Here is a 15,506-nt window from a genome sequence, read left to right on the forward strand (position 1 = left end):
TTCAATTTTTATTGCAGTAACAGTCTCTCCTGAACTTGGTAAATATTCTTTATAAGCCACAGTGGTGCTTCAGTGAACATTTTTTGATTTTGATATGTTTTTATTTTCTTCCCCAGGTTCTTAATAGTGGCTGTGTTATGTTTCATGGCTGATAAAGAATTTTATGAGTTTTTAGTAAATGAACTACCTATAGCTTATCAGGTTAAACATAGATCTTTGGGAGCTATTTCTCCCATACTGTAATTGTGAACATTCATCATTAAATTGAACGGAATTTTAAATTATTTTATTTTTTTCTTCAGCTAATGCATAAGGACTTAAGGGACCGTATATATTTAACTTAATGTGGATATCAAATATCTTAAGTTTCAGAAAATAACTTAAAGTATTGAATTATTCCTGTTTAATAGTTTATGACATGCAGTTTCTTAATTTAAAATAGATGTGTCTAAGAAAAGAAAATATTATTTCATGAAAAGAGATGTAGTTATTGAAGATAAGATTTATTATTCCGTAAGTGAATACTGAGGTGCTCAGCTGACTTCACATGTTCCTTGGAATGGCTAAGACATTTTTGTTCATCTATGAAGATTTCTCTGTTTATTTTACCCTACACATACAATGAATATTGATGAAGTTAGGAAAAGATGCCATAGCTCCTTTTCCTGACAGTTCTGGATTTATGCTAATATTACATCCTCAGGGCTTTGCTACTGATGGATCAGTGAGTATACGTAGTGCTTGTTCTATTGTGAATTGCTGTATTAGTTACCTATTACTGCCTTACACATTTCACCAAAACTCAGTGGCTTAAAACATACGATTTGCAGCTTCTGTATGTCAGGAATCTGGACACAGCTTGGTTGGGTCCTCAGCTTCAGGGTCTCTTACAAAGCTGCAGTCAAGGCTGGGTCTAGAGTTTCATCTGAACACTTGACTTGTGAAGGATCTGCTTCCAAACTCATGTTGGCAATATTCAGGTCCTCCTCAAGAGTTGTTGGACTGAAGCTTCTCAGTTCCAGTTGACTGTTGGCCAGAGGCTACTCTCTGCTCCTTGCCACATGGGCCTTTCCTACAAAGAGGCTTGCTTCATGAAAGTGAACAAGTTGAGGGCCAATTGCTAGCAGGACAGAAGTTACAGTCTTTTGTAACCTAATTACAGAAGTGATGTCCTATCACCTCTGCTGAATTCTGTTGATTAGAAGCAAGTCACTCATTACGTCTAGCCCTCGCTCAGGGGAGGGGATTATACAAGGGTATAAATATAGAAGTTGCCCCTTATCCAGGGTTTCAGTTTCCGTACTTTCACATTCCACAGTTTCAGTTACCTGCAGTCAATGGCGATCCGAATATACTAAATGAAGAATTTCAGAAACAAATAATTCACTAGTTTTAAGTTAGTTTTCTTTCTTTTTAAAAAGAGGCTTAATTAGCTCTATTTTTCTTGTATAAAAACACTATGTTGTTACCACAGCTGGAGCCTGGATCGTGTGCACAGACTCTGGTGTGGGTCTTTACAAGATGGTCAGTGAATTTCTGATAGGGAGACTTGGTGAACACAGTCTCCTCCCAGTGGTTGGGACTCCGATATGTAGGTTTTGGAGAATAGCACCAAGGGTGGCTTTGGCTAGAGAACAGGAAACATCAGGAGGGGTTTGGTACAGTTCTCCCACCTCAAGGCCAGAAGCTGTCGCACTCCTAGGAACAGAGAAGCCACTTTGAGCAGATGTGCCGTGCATTAGGAGGGCCTTCCTTTCTCTTCCTGAAAATAACCCAAGCATGCACTGGGCCTGTGTGATCAGTGTTAAATTAGTTTTCAGTAGTAGCCTAACACTGTGTCATGATGCCTATATCATTCACCTTATTTTATCTCATCATGTGGGCATGTTATTACCTCACATCATCACAACAAGAGCAGTTATTACAGTATAATAAGGTATTTTGAGAGACCATGTTCACCTAACTTTTATTACAGTGTATTATTATAATTGTTCTATTATTACTTATTGTTGTTATTTTCTTACTGTGCCTAATTTATGAATTAAACTTTTATCATAGGTGTGTATGTGTAGGAAAAAAATGTAGTGTATAAGTTTGGTACTATCTGCAGTTTCAGGCATCCACTGGGGTCTTGGAATGGATCCCCTGCAGATAAGGAGGAACTATTGTACTGGAAGGCAGAGACCATGGGGCACCATGTCTAAAACTGCCTGCCACAACTACTTTCAACATTTTCACAGATGGACCATTGATTATATCAAATTGTGATATCTGATTTGAATTTGTGGTATTCTGGGCAATATTTTTTGAGATCACATCTTCAAGTTTTTATGTGTAAACCAAAATAATTAGACTAAAAGTTTCGTATTTGTCCCTAGTGAATATAATTTTGATTGGGAGTATCAGGAAGTCAAGGTAAATTTTTGAGATGGTCCTTGAAAGATCGGTAGGATTTCATAGTAAAGTCAAGAAAGGCATTCAGAGCACAGAATATTGTGATAAGTTGAAGTAATCTAAAGTAGCTAAAATTTGGGGGAGGGGACAGTATAGAAAATGATAATTTTGGAAAGGTAAATCACGAGTTGACGAATTCTTTATTCAGCAGGCATTTTTGAATAGGTTACCATGTTTTAGACACTAAGGGATAGAGCTCATTATTCCTGTCTTCAAGGAGCTGAATGAAGTCTGGTAGTATTGAGGAGTCATTTTTAAAGTTTTAAGTAGGCAAGTTTTATATTAAAGGTATTTTAAAGATTCACTTTAGAAATATTCAAGCCATTGTGTATATTTATATAGATATGCATTGTTTTCAATTACATGTGGAATAATGAGAATGTTAGTAAAACCTTTATTTTACTACTGTTTTTCCATTTTATTAATAAAAGTGAAATTATGCTTATGTTGTTTATAGCTAGTAGATATAATTTAGCAGATGTTAATCCTTTTTCATTGTAGAAAATCCTCACCAAATTTTACTGACTTCATGATTCTGAGTGAAATTGACTTTACTGTCTCTTGGCCGAAAACTGAATTTATTGAAAGATGTTTCAATTCTAGTATCTTACATATTTGACACACTCAATATTGATGTGCTTTCGAAATAACGTAAGAGAATGGGAAAAAAGCATAGTAGAATCTATAATAAAAGCTACTAGTGAATAATTTTACTTGTGAAAGACAGTCTAAGATATAATAATATAATTACTTTAATTTTATGGTAAAGAATCTAAAATCTGACATCCAAAATGGACTTGTATATGGATTTCTTTGCTTGGCTTTTTAAGAGCCTCTGTTATCAGGCCTTTTTTCCTGAGAATTCTGTAGCACACATCTTGTATTCTAGTCAGCCTGTATCACCATATATTTTGATCCTTCATGTTCTTTTCTTAACTGTGTTCCCTCATTCATTCAACAGATAAAGGTTACCAGTAAGCCAACAAAGATAAGTAACTCTTACTGTAGAATTCCAGTTTGCTTGGAGAGACAAACGTATTTCCTCTCAGGAGAGTTTTGTAGTTTTCAGTGTTGAAGAGCCTGTATGTCTTTTGTTAAATTTATCCCCATGTGTTACATATTTTTTTTGATGCTTTTAAAAATGGAATTATGTTTTGTTTTTATTTTCAAATTGCTTGCTGTAGTTCACAGAAATAGGATTAATTTTTATATGTCCTTATATCAAGTGACATTGCTAAATTCACTTATTAGTTCTTGTATTTCTAATAGAACATTCTTAGGATTTTATATCTAACAGTCATGCCATTTGCAAATTGAGGTTGTTCTATTTCTTTTTGATCATAATGCGTTTTTGCTTTTTTTCTTGATGTTTTATTTTTTATATGGTATTACTTAAACATGAAATTAAGTAAAAACCATAAAAACAAGAATACATATAAACAAAAATTGTGTGATGAGTGGTGTTATTTTGAGCTAAATCACAGCTCAGACCACAAATTTAATTTTATACTCGTGTTCTTGGTTTCATTGAGCCATGTAAACTAACATGTTATGACTGTTCTCCACCGTTTTTCTCTATTTGAACTTCTTAACTCTTCCTTTTTTATAGTACATTTTGAGTTTATTTAATCTTTGGCAGAAATGAATAATTTATGTATTAGACTACATCTATTTTTTTCTTAAACCTGAAATACTTCTTTATTTATAAATACAAACTTGGGCACTGGAGCAGAGAAGATAACATTAGAGTCTCATTAAAATGGAAACGTAAGTTTAAAAAATTTGGAGAGTTGACTTCCAAAAACAGAACCTTTCTATTTCCAAAGCCAAATCATTATCTTTTCCCCAGAGGACTGTATGGTTTTGAATTTGTTTGACAGTGCAGAATTGATTTGTTTTCTTTACAGTCTTTGTCTTTTGCTTTCTTAATGCAAAAGGATCTGTCATGTTGTTGGGACAGTGCATGCTGGAAGTTTATCTCAGTATTATAGCTCTTTAAGGGCTCTGGACTCATGCACAGATGCACAGTTTTTTGAGCAGCTGGGTTTTTTGTTTGTTTTTTAATCCATTGGGTACTGCTCTCTTCTGCTCTTTCGCATGAATTTTTTTTGGGGTTTCGGCCACTTATGCAGATTTTGTTCCTTGTTAAGTCATTAATTTTCCTGAAGAATAGAATCTATTAGACGTTTCAACTTCAGTGATTGTTTATTTATAAACTTCATCTTTTCTTGAAACAGGCACACAGTTTTTTTTGTTTTTGTTTTTAAATAAGTCTGATATATTGACTGCTTTTAGCATTTGGGTGGGTTTAAGTAACATTTTTATCCTCATCAACAATAAAGAGAAGCAGGGCAGTCATTAAATAACATTACCCTATAGAATATATATTCGTATATGTATTTTTCATTTATCTGCATTATGCCATTTGGTATTTGGGAGTTGTATGCAGGTTGTATTTTTCTAACTTTGGTGATTTTTTGGTGGGGAGGGGGTAGTTAGAACCCAAAAAGATACATTCCTTCATTTAATCAATGGTCAAAAGCCATATTAAACAGATATAAAGCCTACACATTACTTATATTTAAGCAGAAATACAAACAGCTTCATTAAAAGTTTACGAACATACCACAAAATATATTTTTACTTAAGCAATTATGTGAATGAGGCTGTTTTTAATTTTCTTCACCAGCAACCCTGTTTTATCCATAGAACAAATATTACTTAACAGTAGCAAAAATGTAAAATTAAATTTTAAACATGAAAATATGCAACAAAAAACAGGAAGTATTTTTATTACTAAAGAGATTAACAAGTTCTCAGGCGCTCAGATACTTTTTGAGGCATATCAAAACACCTACATCAAAAGTTGCATTCATTTGAGAGGTTTCAATATATTTTCAGTACTGAGTCTATTTGTAGCACTTATAGTATATACACAGCAGCATTATATTACTGTTGTTCTTTTTTTTTTTTTGGTGACTGGTACTGGGATCTGAACCTCTGACTTTGGTGTTACTAACACTGAGCTCTAACCAGTGGTTCACATTTAATAAAGACAGATTTAAGTTGTATTCCAAAATTTCCCAGTTCAGCATAAAGCTAATACAATGACAATTACTCATTCTATTTTTTCTTCTGAAACTGAATAAGGAAATTGTCATTTAATCACATAGCATAATGCCATGTTTTCTTTCTTATAATAATAGCATGTTTAAAAAAATACTTTAGATCATGGGTCTTGACTTAGCTGTACAAAGGCTCCTAAATACAGTCCAGTCAAAAAGTTTCCTCTTTGCCGATTCCATTAATTTATAGTTACTTTAGTAGAGATAAATATAGGAACCTACTTCAGATTATTGGACAATACAAATTTCAGTGTGTCGCAATTTATAGTGGTGCAGCACACCACACCCATGGCAAGTCCACATGCTCACCTCTTCCACTTTTTTGAAGGTCTTTTTGGGGGTCTTTTCCAGTTCTTAGGAGGTACTTTACAAGGATACTTTGGGTTTTTAACCCATCTCTGAAAGTTTCTTTACTAAGAGTTTTGGAATTTAACTAGTGAAACATATACAGTTCCAGTCACCCAGTTTTATTTGTCATTAAATAGTTCAAATACAATATGTAATGTTTACAGTTTTTATAAACATCTTAGATGTGTTTTATTAAGATGATTAATGGAATACTGTAGCTTTTCTAGTTATGAAAAAATTGCTCTCTGAAATACTCTTTAGTGATGACGTTTAAAAACTTTATTTTGAAGTAATTTTAAATTTACAGAAATGTTGCAAAGATACTACCAGGAGTTTTTGTATATCCTTTATGCACTGTCCCTTAATGTTAACCTGTACATAATTATAGAACATTTATTTAAACTAAGAAATTAACATTGGTACAATCCTGTTAATGAAATCTGGCTTTTTCGGATTTCCCCAATTTTCCCACTAGTATTCTTTTCCGTTTCAAGATTCGGTCTGGATACCAACATCACATTTAGTTTTTGTGTCTCCTTAGTCTCCTCCAAGCTATTGCCGCTTCTCTATCTTTGTTTGTCATTACATTTTTGAAGAGTCTTGGCCAGGTATTTTGTAAGATGTCCCTCAATTTTGGTTTGACTGATGCTTTCTCATTATTCAGCTGAGATTATGGATTTTGAAGAATACCACAGAATTGATGTGTCCTTCTCATCTCATCATACATAATTTATTACTGGTGATATTAACTTTGATTGCTTGGTTAAGGTGGTGTCTGCTGGATTTCTCCACTACAAATGTCCTTTTTTCCCCTTTGCATCCCTAGAAGCAAATCACTATGTGCAGCACATAACTTGAGAAAAATCAAACACTACCTCATGTAGGGAGGAATATCAAAGAATTTGTGAAATATTTTGTTATTCTTTGTTTCCTTTCCATGTTCCTTTTCTTCTAGAATTTTCAGTTTGTCTTAGATCTGTCCTCCAGTTCACTTATTTTTTCCTTTGTGTATTTCATCTCTTTTTTCCTGCTCTGTGATATATTTCTTGGATTTAATATTCTACTCCAGAAATTAAGCAGTGACTATATCCCCTTTTATTTCATCTCCTGAATTTTTCACCTTGCAAATCAGGTTTCTACGCTACAAAAAGTGTATTTTGTGTTTGTTACATTTGGATCTCAAGTGTCTGCTTGCTTGTTTTCTTTGTTTCTTTTCTTTGTTTCTTTTCTTATCAAGTGTTCCTTCAGTTTTTTATTGTATTTGTGTTCTCAGTGCTTATCTATATTTTCTTTATGGATGTTGTGGCTTCTTAGGCACATAGTTACTTTTTCCCTCTGGCTCATTTGGGCTGAGGTCTGGTTACAGAAATATTGCTAATGGTGATAAACCTACAGATGATTAGAAGGAAAATAAGTCATTTACCTTTAATGTTAAGGGCAAGGTGTTGGTTTCTCTCAGGACATTGAAGAAAGTCTTTGTTTTCCTGTTCTTCCTTAGCTTGAAAGGTAGGGAAGTCTTGGCTCATCTGTTAATGTCTGTCAAAAGGGCTTGAGTTGGAAGTCCTCCTGGGTTCATTTCCATAGGCTAAGTTCTAGTCTTGGCCCTAGGATCTGATGTTGGTCTTCAGTGTATTTATTTTCTCAGTTCAGGGTGGAGAAGAAGCCCTATCCCACCACTTTTTTCTTAGAGACTCAGTAGCCCTCAAATCTTAGAATCTGCATGGTTGAGGCATACTAGTGCTGTAATTGGAAAGGGTGGGGGGACAGTGGGGGGTGATGGATTCTTCTGTAAATCATTTTTGAAATGTTAGTCATTATTAAAAGTAAAAATTGAGTTCCGTGAATCACTTTGGAAAGTTTGTATTCTAAAGAGTGTGTGTCTAAAGTGCCTTTTTCTGAACCATCAGAAGGGGCTTCGTCCTTTGCTTAGGTGTACTGGCTCATGGCCCTTTTCATGTAATTCAGATTTTCTTTATCCCTCTGTTACTTCCCAACAACACACCAGTACACATAATTATGCCAGCTGTGTAATGTATACCTTGTTTTTATAACACCAGAAATTAGTGATACTTAGAGCTTATCATTTCTTAGTCTCACTTGGTCTCTTAGTGGTCTGTAGCTCATAGCATGCCTAGAGGTACCTCATTATATAAAAAAATTTTTTTAATAGTAACAGTGTCAGGCACAGTTTTATATCTTGGTAATATAAATGGGTTTTGTTTTTGGGTTTTTTTGGTCTTAAAGCAGAGATTTAAAAAAAAAAAAAAAAAGGACCATAGACTCCTGGAAGACTTCGTTCTGTTGATGTACATTTACCATGCACTTAAGACTTCCAAATTTGTATTCCCGTGCTGGACCTTTTCTCTGATCCCCAGTTGCCTATTTGACACCTTCATTTAATTGTCTCTTAAGTATCTTAAATTTAGTGTAACTCCTGTTCTCTTTGCCTGCCCCAAACCTCCATTTTAGTGGAGGGTATGATTACCACTGTTCTACCGGATGTTTAAATCCCAAAATCTTGGAATCATCCTTGGTATTTCTCTTTCTTACCCCTTATCCATAAGTAAGTCTTGTTGGCTTTGCTTTCAAAATGTATCCTAAATTAAAGCACTTCTTACTAGCTCTACCTCTTTTATAGTTGTTTATTTTGTCTTAACCTTTCAGATTTATTGACATATTGGCATTAATAGTGTTTCTGTTTTTATGCTAATCAGTCTTCATGATGTTATTTATATTTCATTTCTTTGTATATATATATGTATGTATGTATTTGTTTATTTGGTGGCTGGGCCAGTAGGGGATCTGAACCCTTGACCCTGGTGTTATCAGCACCACACTCTAACATTTCTTTTTTTAAATCAGTCAGTTGAGAGATTTCTCTGTTAATTTTTTTCCCCCACAACACCAGCTTTTAATTTTTGTTCTCTTTGATTCTCATTTTGTTTTCTGTTTTCTTATTTTCTGTTGCTATCTTATTTTGTGCCTTCTGCTTTTGGTGGGCTTACTGTTATTCATTTTCTGATATATTAAGTTGGATGATGAGCTCATTGCTTTTTCACTTTTTAAAAATTGTACACATTATTTCACTATTGTACTGATGTAAACCTTTTCTAATTTCTTTTATGATTGTTTTTGGAGGTTTTTAGAAATATGTTTTAGAATTTCCTAATGTGGGTAAGTTTTTCCATGTTATCTGTTTGTTTTAATTCCAAAACTGATGACAGAAAATGTGATCTGTATGATACTGATTCTTTGGCATTTATTGAGATTTGCTTTCTGGTCTAGCATATAGTCACTTTTTGTGGTTGTTTTGTGTACCTGAGTAATATGTGTACCCTGTAATTATTTGTCTCAGTTTTTTGTTTTCTGTATATTCAATCTATATATAAATATATTATATTTTACTAACTTGTCTGCTTTACCAGTAACTAAGAGAAATGTGAAGTTCTTTTGCTATCATTACGAATTTGTCACCTTCTCCTTGTGATTCTGATATAAAGTTGTAGTTTTAGTTTAATAGAGTTGTCCCTTTATTTGTGGGTTCTGCCAACTGTGGATTGAAATATTCGGGGGAAAAATTGGGTTTGTACTGAACACGTACAGAGTTTCTTTTCTTGTCATTATTCCCTAAACAATACAACAACTGTATACATAGCATTTACGTTGTATTAGTTTTTTTAAAGTAATCTAAAGTTAAAGTATACAGGGGATTGTGCTTAGGTTATATGCAAATTTTGTGCCATTTTATATCAGGGACTTGAGCATCCTTGTATTTTGGAGTCGGCAGGAGGTCCTGGAACCCAGTCCCTCACAAATACTGAGGGATAACTATATTCTAGTTTTTCAGAGACTGACTATTTTTATCTCCAACAATGGTTTTTGCCTTTTAGTCCATTTTGTCTGATATTAATACAATTAATTGCATGAGTCTTCATTTGGTTTGTGTTGTCATGTCTCCATTGGTTTTAACTTTTCTATGTCCTTATGTTTTAGGTTTATTTCTTGTAAATAATGTATGATGGGAGTTTTAAACTTTCTGAGCTGATATTTTGAGTTTTCATCAATGAGCCTACATTTATTGTAACTCCTGATAAAAATGTATAAATGATATAAATGTCTACCCTCTTATTTTGTGCTTTCAAATTAATGTAGATCTTTCAAGTTCTTCTCCACTGCCTTTTCTCTCCTTTTGGATTAATGGAATTCTCTTTATTCCTTTTTTCCTGTCCATTAAGTTGTAAGTTATGCATTATTATATATAGATAGATTTATTGTAATATATATGTAATTATATATTTTAGTGATTCAGTTAAAGTGCTGCATAGTTGATTACAGTTCAAACAGTGGATTACAGTACAACTTCCACTTAGATAACACATGATCCTCATTGTTATGGCTCATTATCTCCTTCTGTTTAAACCTCTCTGTCTAACTTATCCTTAGATAGAGTTGCATTTCTTTTCCTGTAGTTTCGGGGGCTCTTCATGAAGTTGATGAATTTATCTAGTTGTGATCATTCATTTTATGGGGAAGAGTGGGCAGTATGTTCTTGCCTCTTCCTGTATGTATGTATTTTATACCTAATTAGAGCATGCTTTAAAATTCCTCAGATAAATCTTCTGCAGGTGAGAACTAAATTTTTTTTTATGAATTTTTAGGCCCTTTATAAAATTAGACTTTGTGATATCAAACTCTTGTTTTGTATTTTTTCCTTTGTTGATATTGTTGGATTTTTGGTTTTGTTTATCCTTTTGAAACATGTAATTAATCTAGCCCTGTGTCTGTTTTCATTTTTGTTTTATTCTTTTATTTCAGCATATCTCACTAATACTTGAGAGTCTATGAAATAATTCTATTTGTAGTTAGTATGTGCTAGGACATTTATTTCTGCATTAAATGCTATTTAAGTATATGAGGGGTCTTAAAAAGTTAGTGGAAAGATTTGTGTTATCTTTCAATTCTGTTTTTCTACCAACTTTTTGAAGTACTCTTATATTGAAATGAAGAAGAAAGGACTTTAGTAACAGAACTTGAAGCTCTGTTTGGAATTTCAATGATAGTTTTCTGATGGTGTCACAGAGGGTGGGAAACTTATTTGACCGCTTGAAAAGTATATTCATATTGAATGAGTATTAATCATGCAAAAATGAAATGGGAGTAGCAAAAACGAAATGAGAGAGTCCTAACATGCGTTAAACACCAGTGGTTTTCAAAGTGTGGTCCCTGGACTGACTGGCAGTCCAAGATCACCTGTGAACTTGTTAGAAATGCACATTCACAGGTTTCACCTCAGACCCTGGAGTCCAGCAGAAAATCAGTGTTTGGACAAGCCATCCAGGTGATTCTGGTGCTTGTTAAAGTTTGGGAACGGCTGAGTTACACATTAAAATAAGGTGGTACAAACTACTTGATGTGTTCAGTTGATAGGCATGTGCATTGGTAGTCATCATTTTTTCAAAGACAGAGGTATTAAAGATAAGTATTTGACTAATAATAAACATCATGAAAGCATCACTCAGTATGACTTTTGTTCAAGTGGTTTCTGCTTTCTTAGATAGAAGGAATTGTTATATTTCTCTGAATAATGTTGTAAACCAGCAATCAACTGAATCTACCTAACACTCATCATGCTTCTTGACCTGAAAAGTTATAATATGCTCATTGTGAGACTAAGATATGGAGGCTATTTGTGATTCCAACTATTTTTTAATACTGAAATCCTAATTTAATATAGCTTTAGTGCAGTTTAATGCAACTCTTCATCTTTTCTCTTACCCTCACCTCAGCCAACAGTTTTTTAGTCTGTTTGATAGCTCACAGAAACTCATTGAAAGAACTCTAAAGACATTATTATAATAATCTCACCTTAAACTAAATCCCATGGGAAAATAGGGCTGAGGAGAAGACCTAAAAACTCTCCCGAAATAGGTATTTTTGTTGGAGTTCTGCATTTAAAATATTTTGTGGTAATCATTCCACTATGATATATTGAGGTAATAGTAAATCGTTTTTAACTAATTACTTGAATTTGTAATTGAAGAACTTTGTATGGAGATGATTTACATTATATGTACATACAGTTTAAATCTTTAAATAATGGTGGTATTTTGTTATAATCCTTATTATGTTTTTCTTTCAGGAGAGAAATAGAAACAAACAATAACCATATGGAGCTGTCCTGTTAAAATCACAACACTAATGATGTAGACTCTGGAAATGCCTAATAAGTCAAAGAAGACGTTATTAAAGCTTTTTTTTCTGCTTAAGGTGACATCTTTGAACACTTTAACACAAAATTGACTCTTCTTGTAATGGTTTTCTTCAGCGCATCTGCCCTTATACTCTCACCAAACACACTTGAGAACTGTAACTTTGTCAAGCACTTTCTGTCCTGAAGCTTTTACCAGTATCTGCTGTCTTTTGTAATTATGCATCCTAGCTAAGGCACAGAAGACTGAATGAATGCAAAGATTCATTAACTCTTTGAATTTGTTAAATACTAACAGTTAACCATTAGAAGTGGTTCAATGATGTAAGAGTCACACTGCTTCAACTTTTTCTTTGTTGTAGTTTTTAAATTGTCAATTTTTAGCTATTTGACAGATTAAAAGCAAAATAATCATGCCATATTTAGTCCTGGAGTTCAAGTCTAAATGTTTATGTGAAAAATTATCGTAGTAAACTTTTAACATGGCAAAGCAACCTTAAGCTCTATTTTAGCCAAATGAAACATAATCTGAAAATATATTAGAACATTTCCCTTGTCTTCAAACTGTTTGGTGTAACAGAATATTGATATGCAGCTTGGTGGATTTCACCAGTTAATGCACATTCTTCTCCCTTCCTTCCCCCAATAATATGTATACTGAAAAATGTGCATTTGTCTGAGGAATTATTTTGTTTGCTACCACTTAATGAATCTCAAAATTTTGAGTAAATGTACCTCAGTCTAATCAGACTTTTTATGACCTTTATAACTACATTTAAAACCCTAATTCCTGTTTCTGGGTGTTTGCGAGCCTGATTGCTATCATGAAGTAAAAATTTATTACTCTAGGTATTCACTAGCTAAATAAACATAGTTCTTGTTTAGCAAGCATATACTGTTCCTCAACTCTTTTCTCCAGCTTTTGCAGTGTCCTGGCATCCTTAAAATACTTTGAAAATATGGCCTTGATCCATGGATTAAATCAGTATCTAAGTGATGAATGTGTTGATGTTTTATTGATCAGATCTATATAAATGGGAATACAGCATATATCTGGGTATTCTTATAGTTATCTTTTTAACATTTTTTTCATTAATTACATATCAACATTAATTTTGTATCTTGAAACAAATTGATTTTGTATAATTCAATGTCGAGCATCTGTATTAATTGATTTGATGGCATAAGGTTATAAAAATAATGTACTGCCCCTTATATTACTGTTCCAAAAGGAGAAAGCTATATAGAAAAATATGTTAAAGGTGAAAATAGCAATACAGTAGATTTGAATACCTTGATGGTTTGCATTACTCCATTTATGTTTACATCATGTTTAGAAATGTTTTCGTTTACTGTGGTCTTTGGTCACTTCAACTCAAATTCCTAGGGACAGATATTTCTTTGAGGATTTCATTTATATAATTTTTATTTGTACAATGTTTTCTTAAAATGAACAAATACTGTATTCAAGTGAGAAAAAAATACAGTATTTGTAGATAACCATAGCTACTTCACAGTTCTTTGGTAGTCCCAGTGTAGTTATATTAGTATTTACTGAAGGGAACATCAAAATGTTTAATGGTATATTATAAAATAAAGACTTTCTTAAAGGAAAATTGCACCTATTTTACCTTCTTAAGTGTAAGCCATGAAATCTTGTAACATGTCTCTTAACTGTTTATAATAAAAATTGGCATTTGGGTATAGTCACCACAGCCATGTTCCACATCCCTAAGATTATACAGGTAGGACATGTCCAAGATGACTGTTGTCATTCTGGAGGTCCCACTAGAGAAAACTGTAAATGGGTGACCTTGTAGGAAGGATCTGAGTCCTCCCCCTGAGGTTCTCTTTTTCTTGGTGCTTTATTAGCAACTCTGAATATTTTTATAAAACTAGTTACATTATAAATGGTTTCAAACTTGTTTAATTTATATTAGGTTTCTGTATAAGAATTGTGATGGAAACACCCAACAAACAGGTTGATTGCAGTAGACTCAGACATGTCAAATGTGGATGAGATTCTATTAATGATGAGGAGTACATCCCAGTGCCTTTAACCTGGATTTCTAATCTTAGTGAAATGGGTGCAGCATTCCTTTGGGAAAACAAAACAAAACAAAACAACAACCTTTTCTTTTCAATTGGTAATTTTGTGGGTTTTTTTTCTTTTTCTTTTTATGTAAGTTTTCTCCAGAGCACCCACCTTCTCTTCCTTCCTGGTCTGTCAGTGTATTGCAAGATGTTTTTTTTCCCTCCAAATGAAATTCTTAAAGGTTGTCTCAAGAGCACAACCAACTGAAAGTCTCTTAACTGTGGGGACCAAAAGGAAGAGAACCTGGGCTCAAGAGGAGGAGACATATAATCAGATGTCTGAATAATCATAAATTAAGACATTATTGACCCAGTAAATTTCTTGTTTAATGTTTTTCCAAGTTCTGGTTTGAATGTTTCTTATTAAAGTTATTTTATGTGGGTATTTTATTTTGAAAGGTATTATAGTTTGTATATTTAACAGTAAGGGGGAAAATGTAACCAAAATTAGTATTCTTTCTCTATACATATTGGTACTTGAAGATTCCTTTCAAAAGAAACCCAGCCTTTTCCTAATTTTAGTACTTAATTCCTCATTTTAACTTGTGATCTTTCTAATTCAAAAGCTGTGTTCTTTTTGAATACCATGCATGGGGGTTAAGCTGATGTTAAAACAGTTTGCAATAAAAAAAGAATCAGCTTAAATTATTTTAATCATTTCAAGTGCATTCTGCATCCTTTAAGTTTGAGAAATTTAAGAGAATTGTGTTTTCATTAAGTTTTGCATATCTTTTGTTATACCATGTAAATTCCCTTTTTCGTATGATTAAAGGAAGGTTATGATAAAATGATTAGTTCATTTACATTCACTTGTAGCAATTACATGAGAATTTGAATTTTGTCGTGTTTGGGTTTGTTCATTCCTGTGAATGATGGTACAGTTAGGTGAGATTTTCTGTTATGGTACCCAAACTCACCATTTGGTCCTCTTTAATCTTTGAGGGTTTCAATAAAAATTGTTCACTCCTATCTGTGTTCTTTTTTTCCATTTTATCTTTGTAAATATGTATCTATTGCCAGAAAACATAACATTTTTGTCCACTCTATCGATTTCCTGATTGACATATCTTTCAAGTACAAACAGAGTATATCACTCCTTGTAGTTGGCCATTTAAATTAAGTGGGGCAATTATAGAGAGGGATGATAACAGTTTATCCTAATCTTTATCCATTCCAATGAGCTTATTGAATTACATGCTCTTAATACTAAACTTGGAGCAAAAAAGAAAGAGAGCCTATTTATTTTTATGTAGTAAGAGGAGGTAGTGGCACCAGCT

General features: G+C 33.2%; 1 protein-coding gene and 1 non-coding gene across 3 annotated transcripts in view; one reads left to right on the forward strand and one right to left on the reverse strand.

Annotated features, from left to right (window-relative positions):
• Positions 1-15,198, forward strand: part of YTHDF3 (YTH N6-methyladenosine RNA binding protein F3) — a 41,695-nt gene extending 26,497 nt beyond the window's left edge. For both annotated transcript variants that reach the window (XM_063079675.1, XM_063079676.1), the window contains one exon: positions 12,067-15,198. In XM_063079675.1, the coding sequence (XP_062935745.1) occupies positions 12,067-12,090 (24 nt within the window). In that variant the 3' untranslated portion in view covers positions 12,091-15,198. The remainder of the gene's footprint in view (positions 1-12,066) is intronic.
• Positions 1,686-1,814, reverse strand: LOC134364248 (small nucleolar RNA SNORA64/SNORA10 family). Its single transcript, XR_010021808.1, has one exon. It is a non-coding gene; the product is annotated as a small nucleolar RNA SNORA64/SNORA10 family (small nucleolar RNA).
• Positions 15,199-15,506: the final 308 nt, after the last annotated feature.

Source organism: Cynocephalus volans, chromosome 15 (genome assembly GCF_027409185.1).
Source record: "Cynocephalus volans isolate mCynVol1 chromosome 15, mCynVol1.pri, whole genome shotgun sequence".
In the NCBI taxonomy this organism is placed as follows: domain Eukaryota; kingdom Metazoa; phylum Chordata; class Mammalia; order Dermoptera; family Cynocephalidae; genus Cynocephalus; species Cynocephalus volans.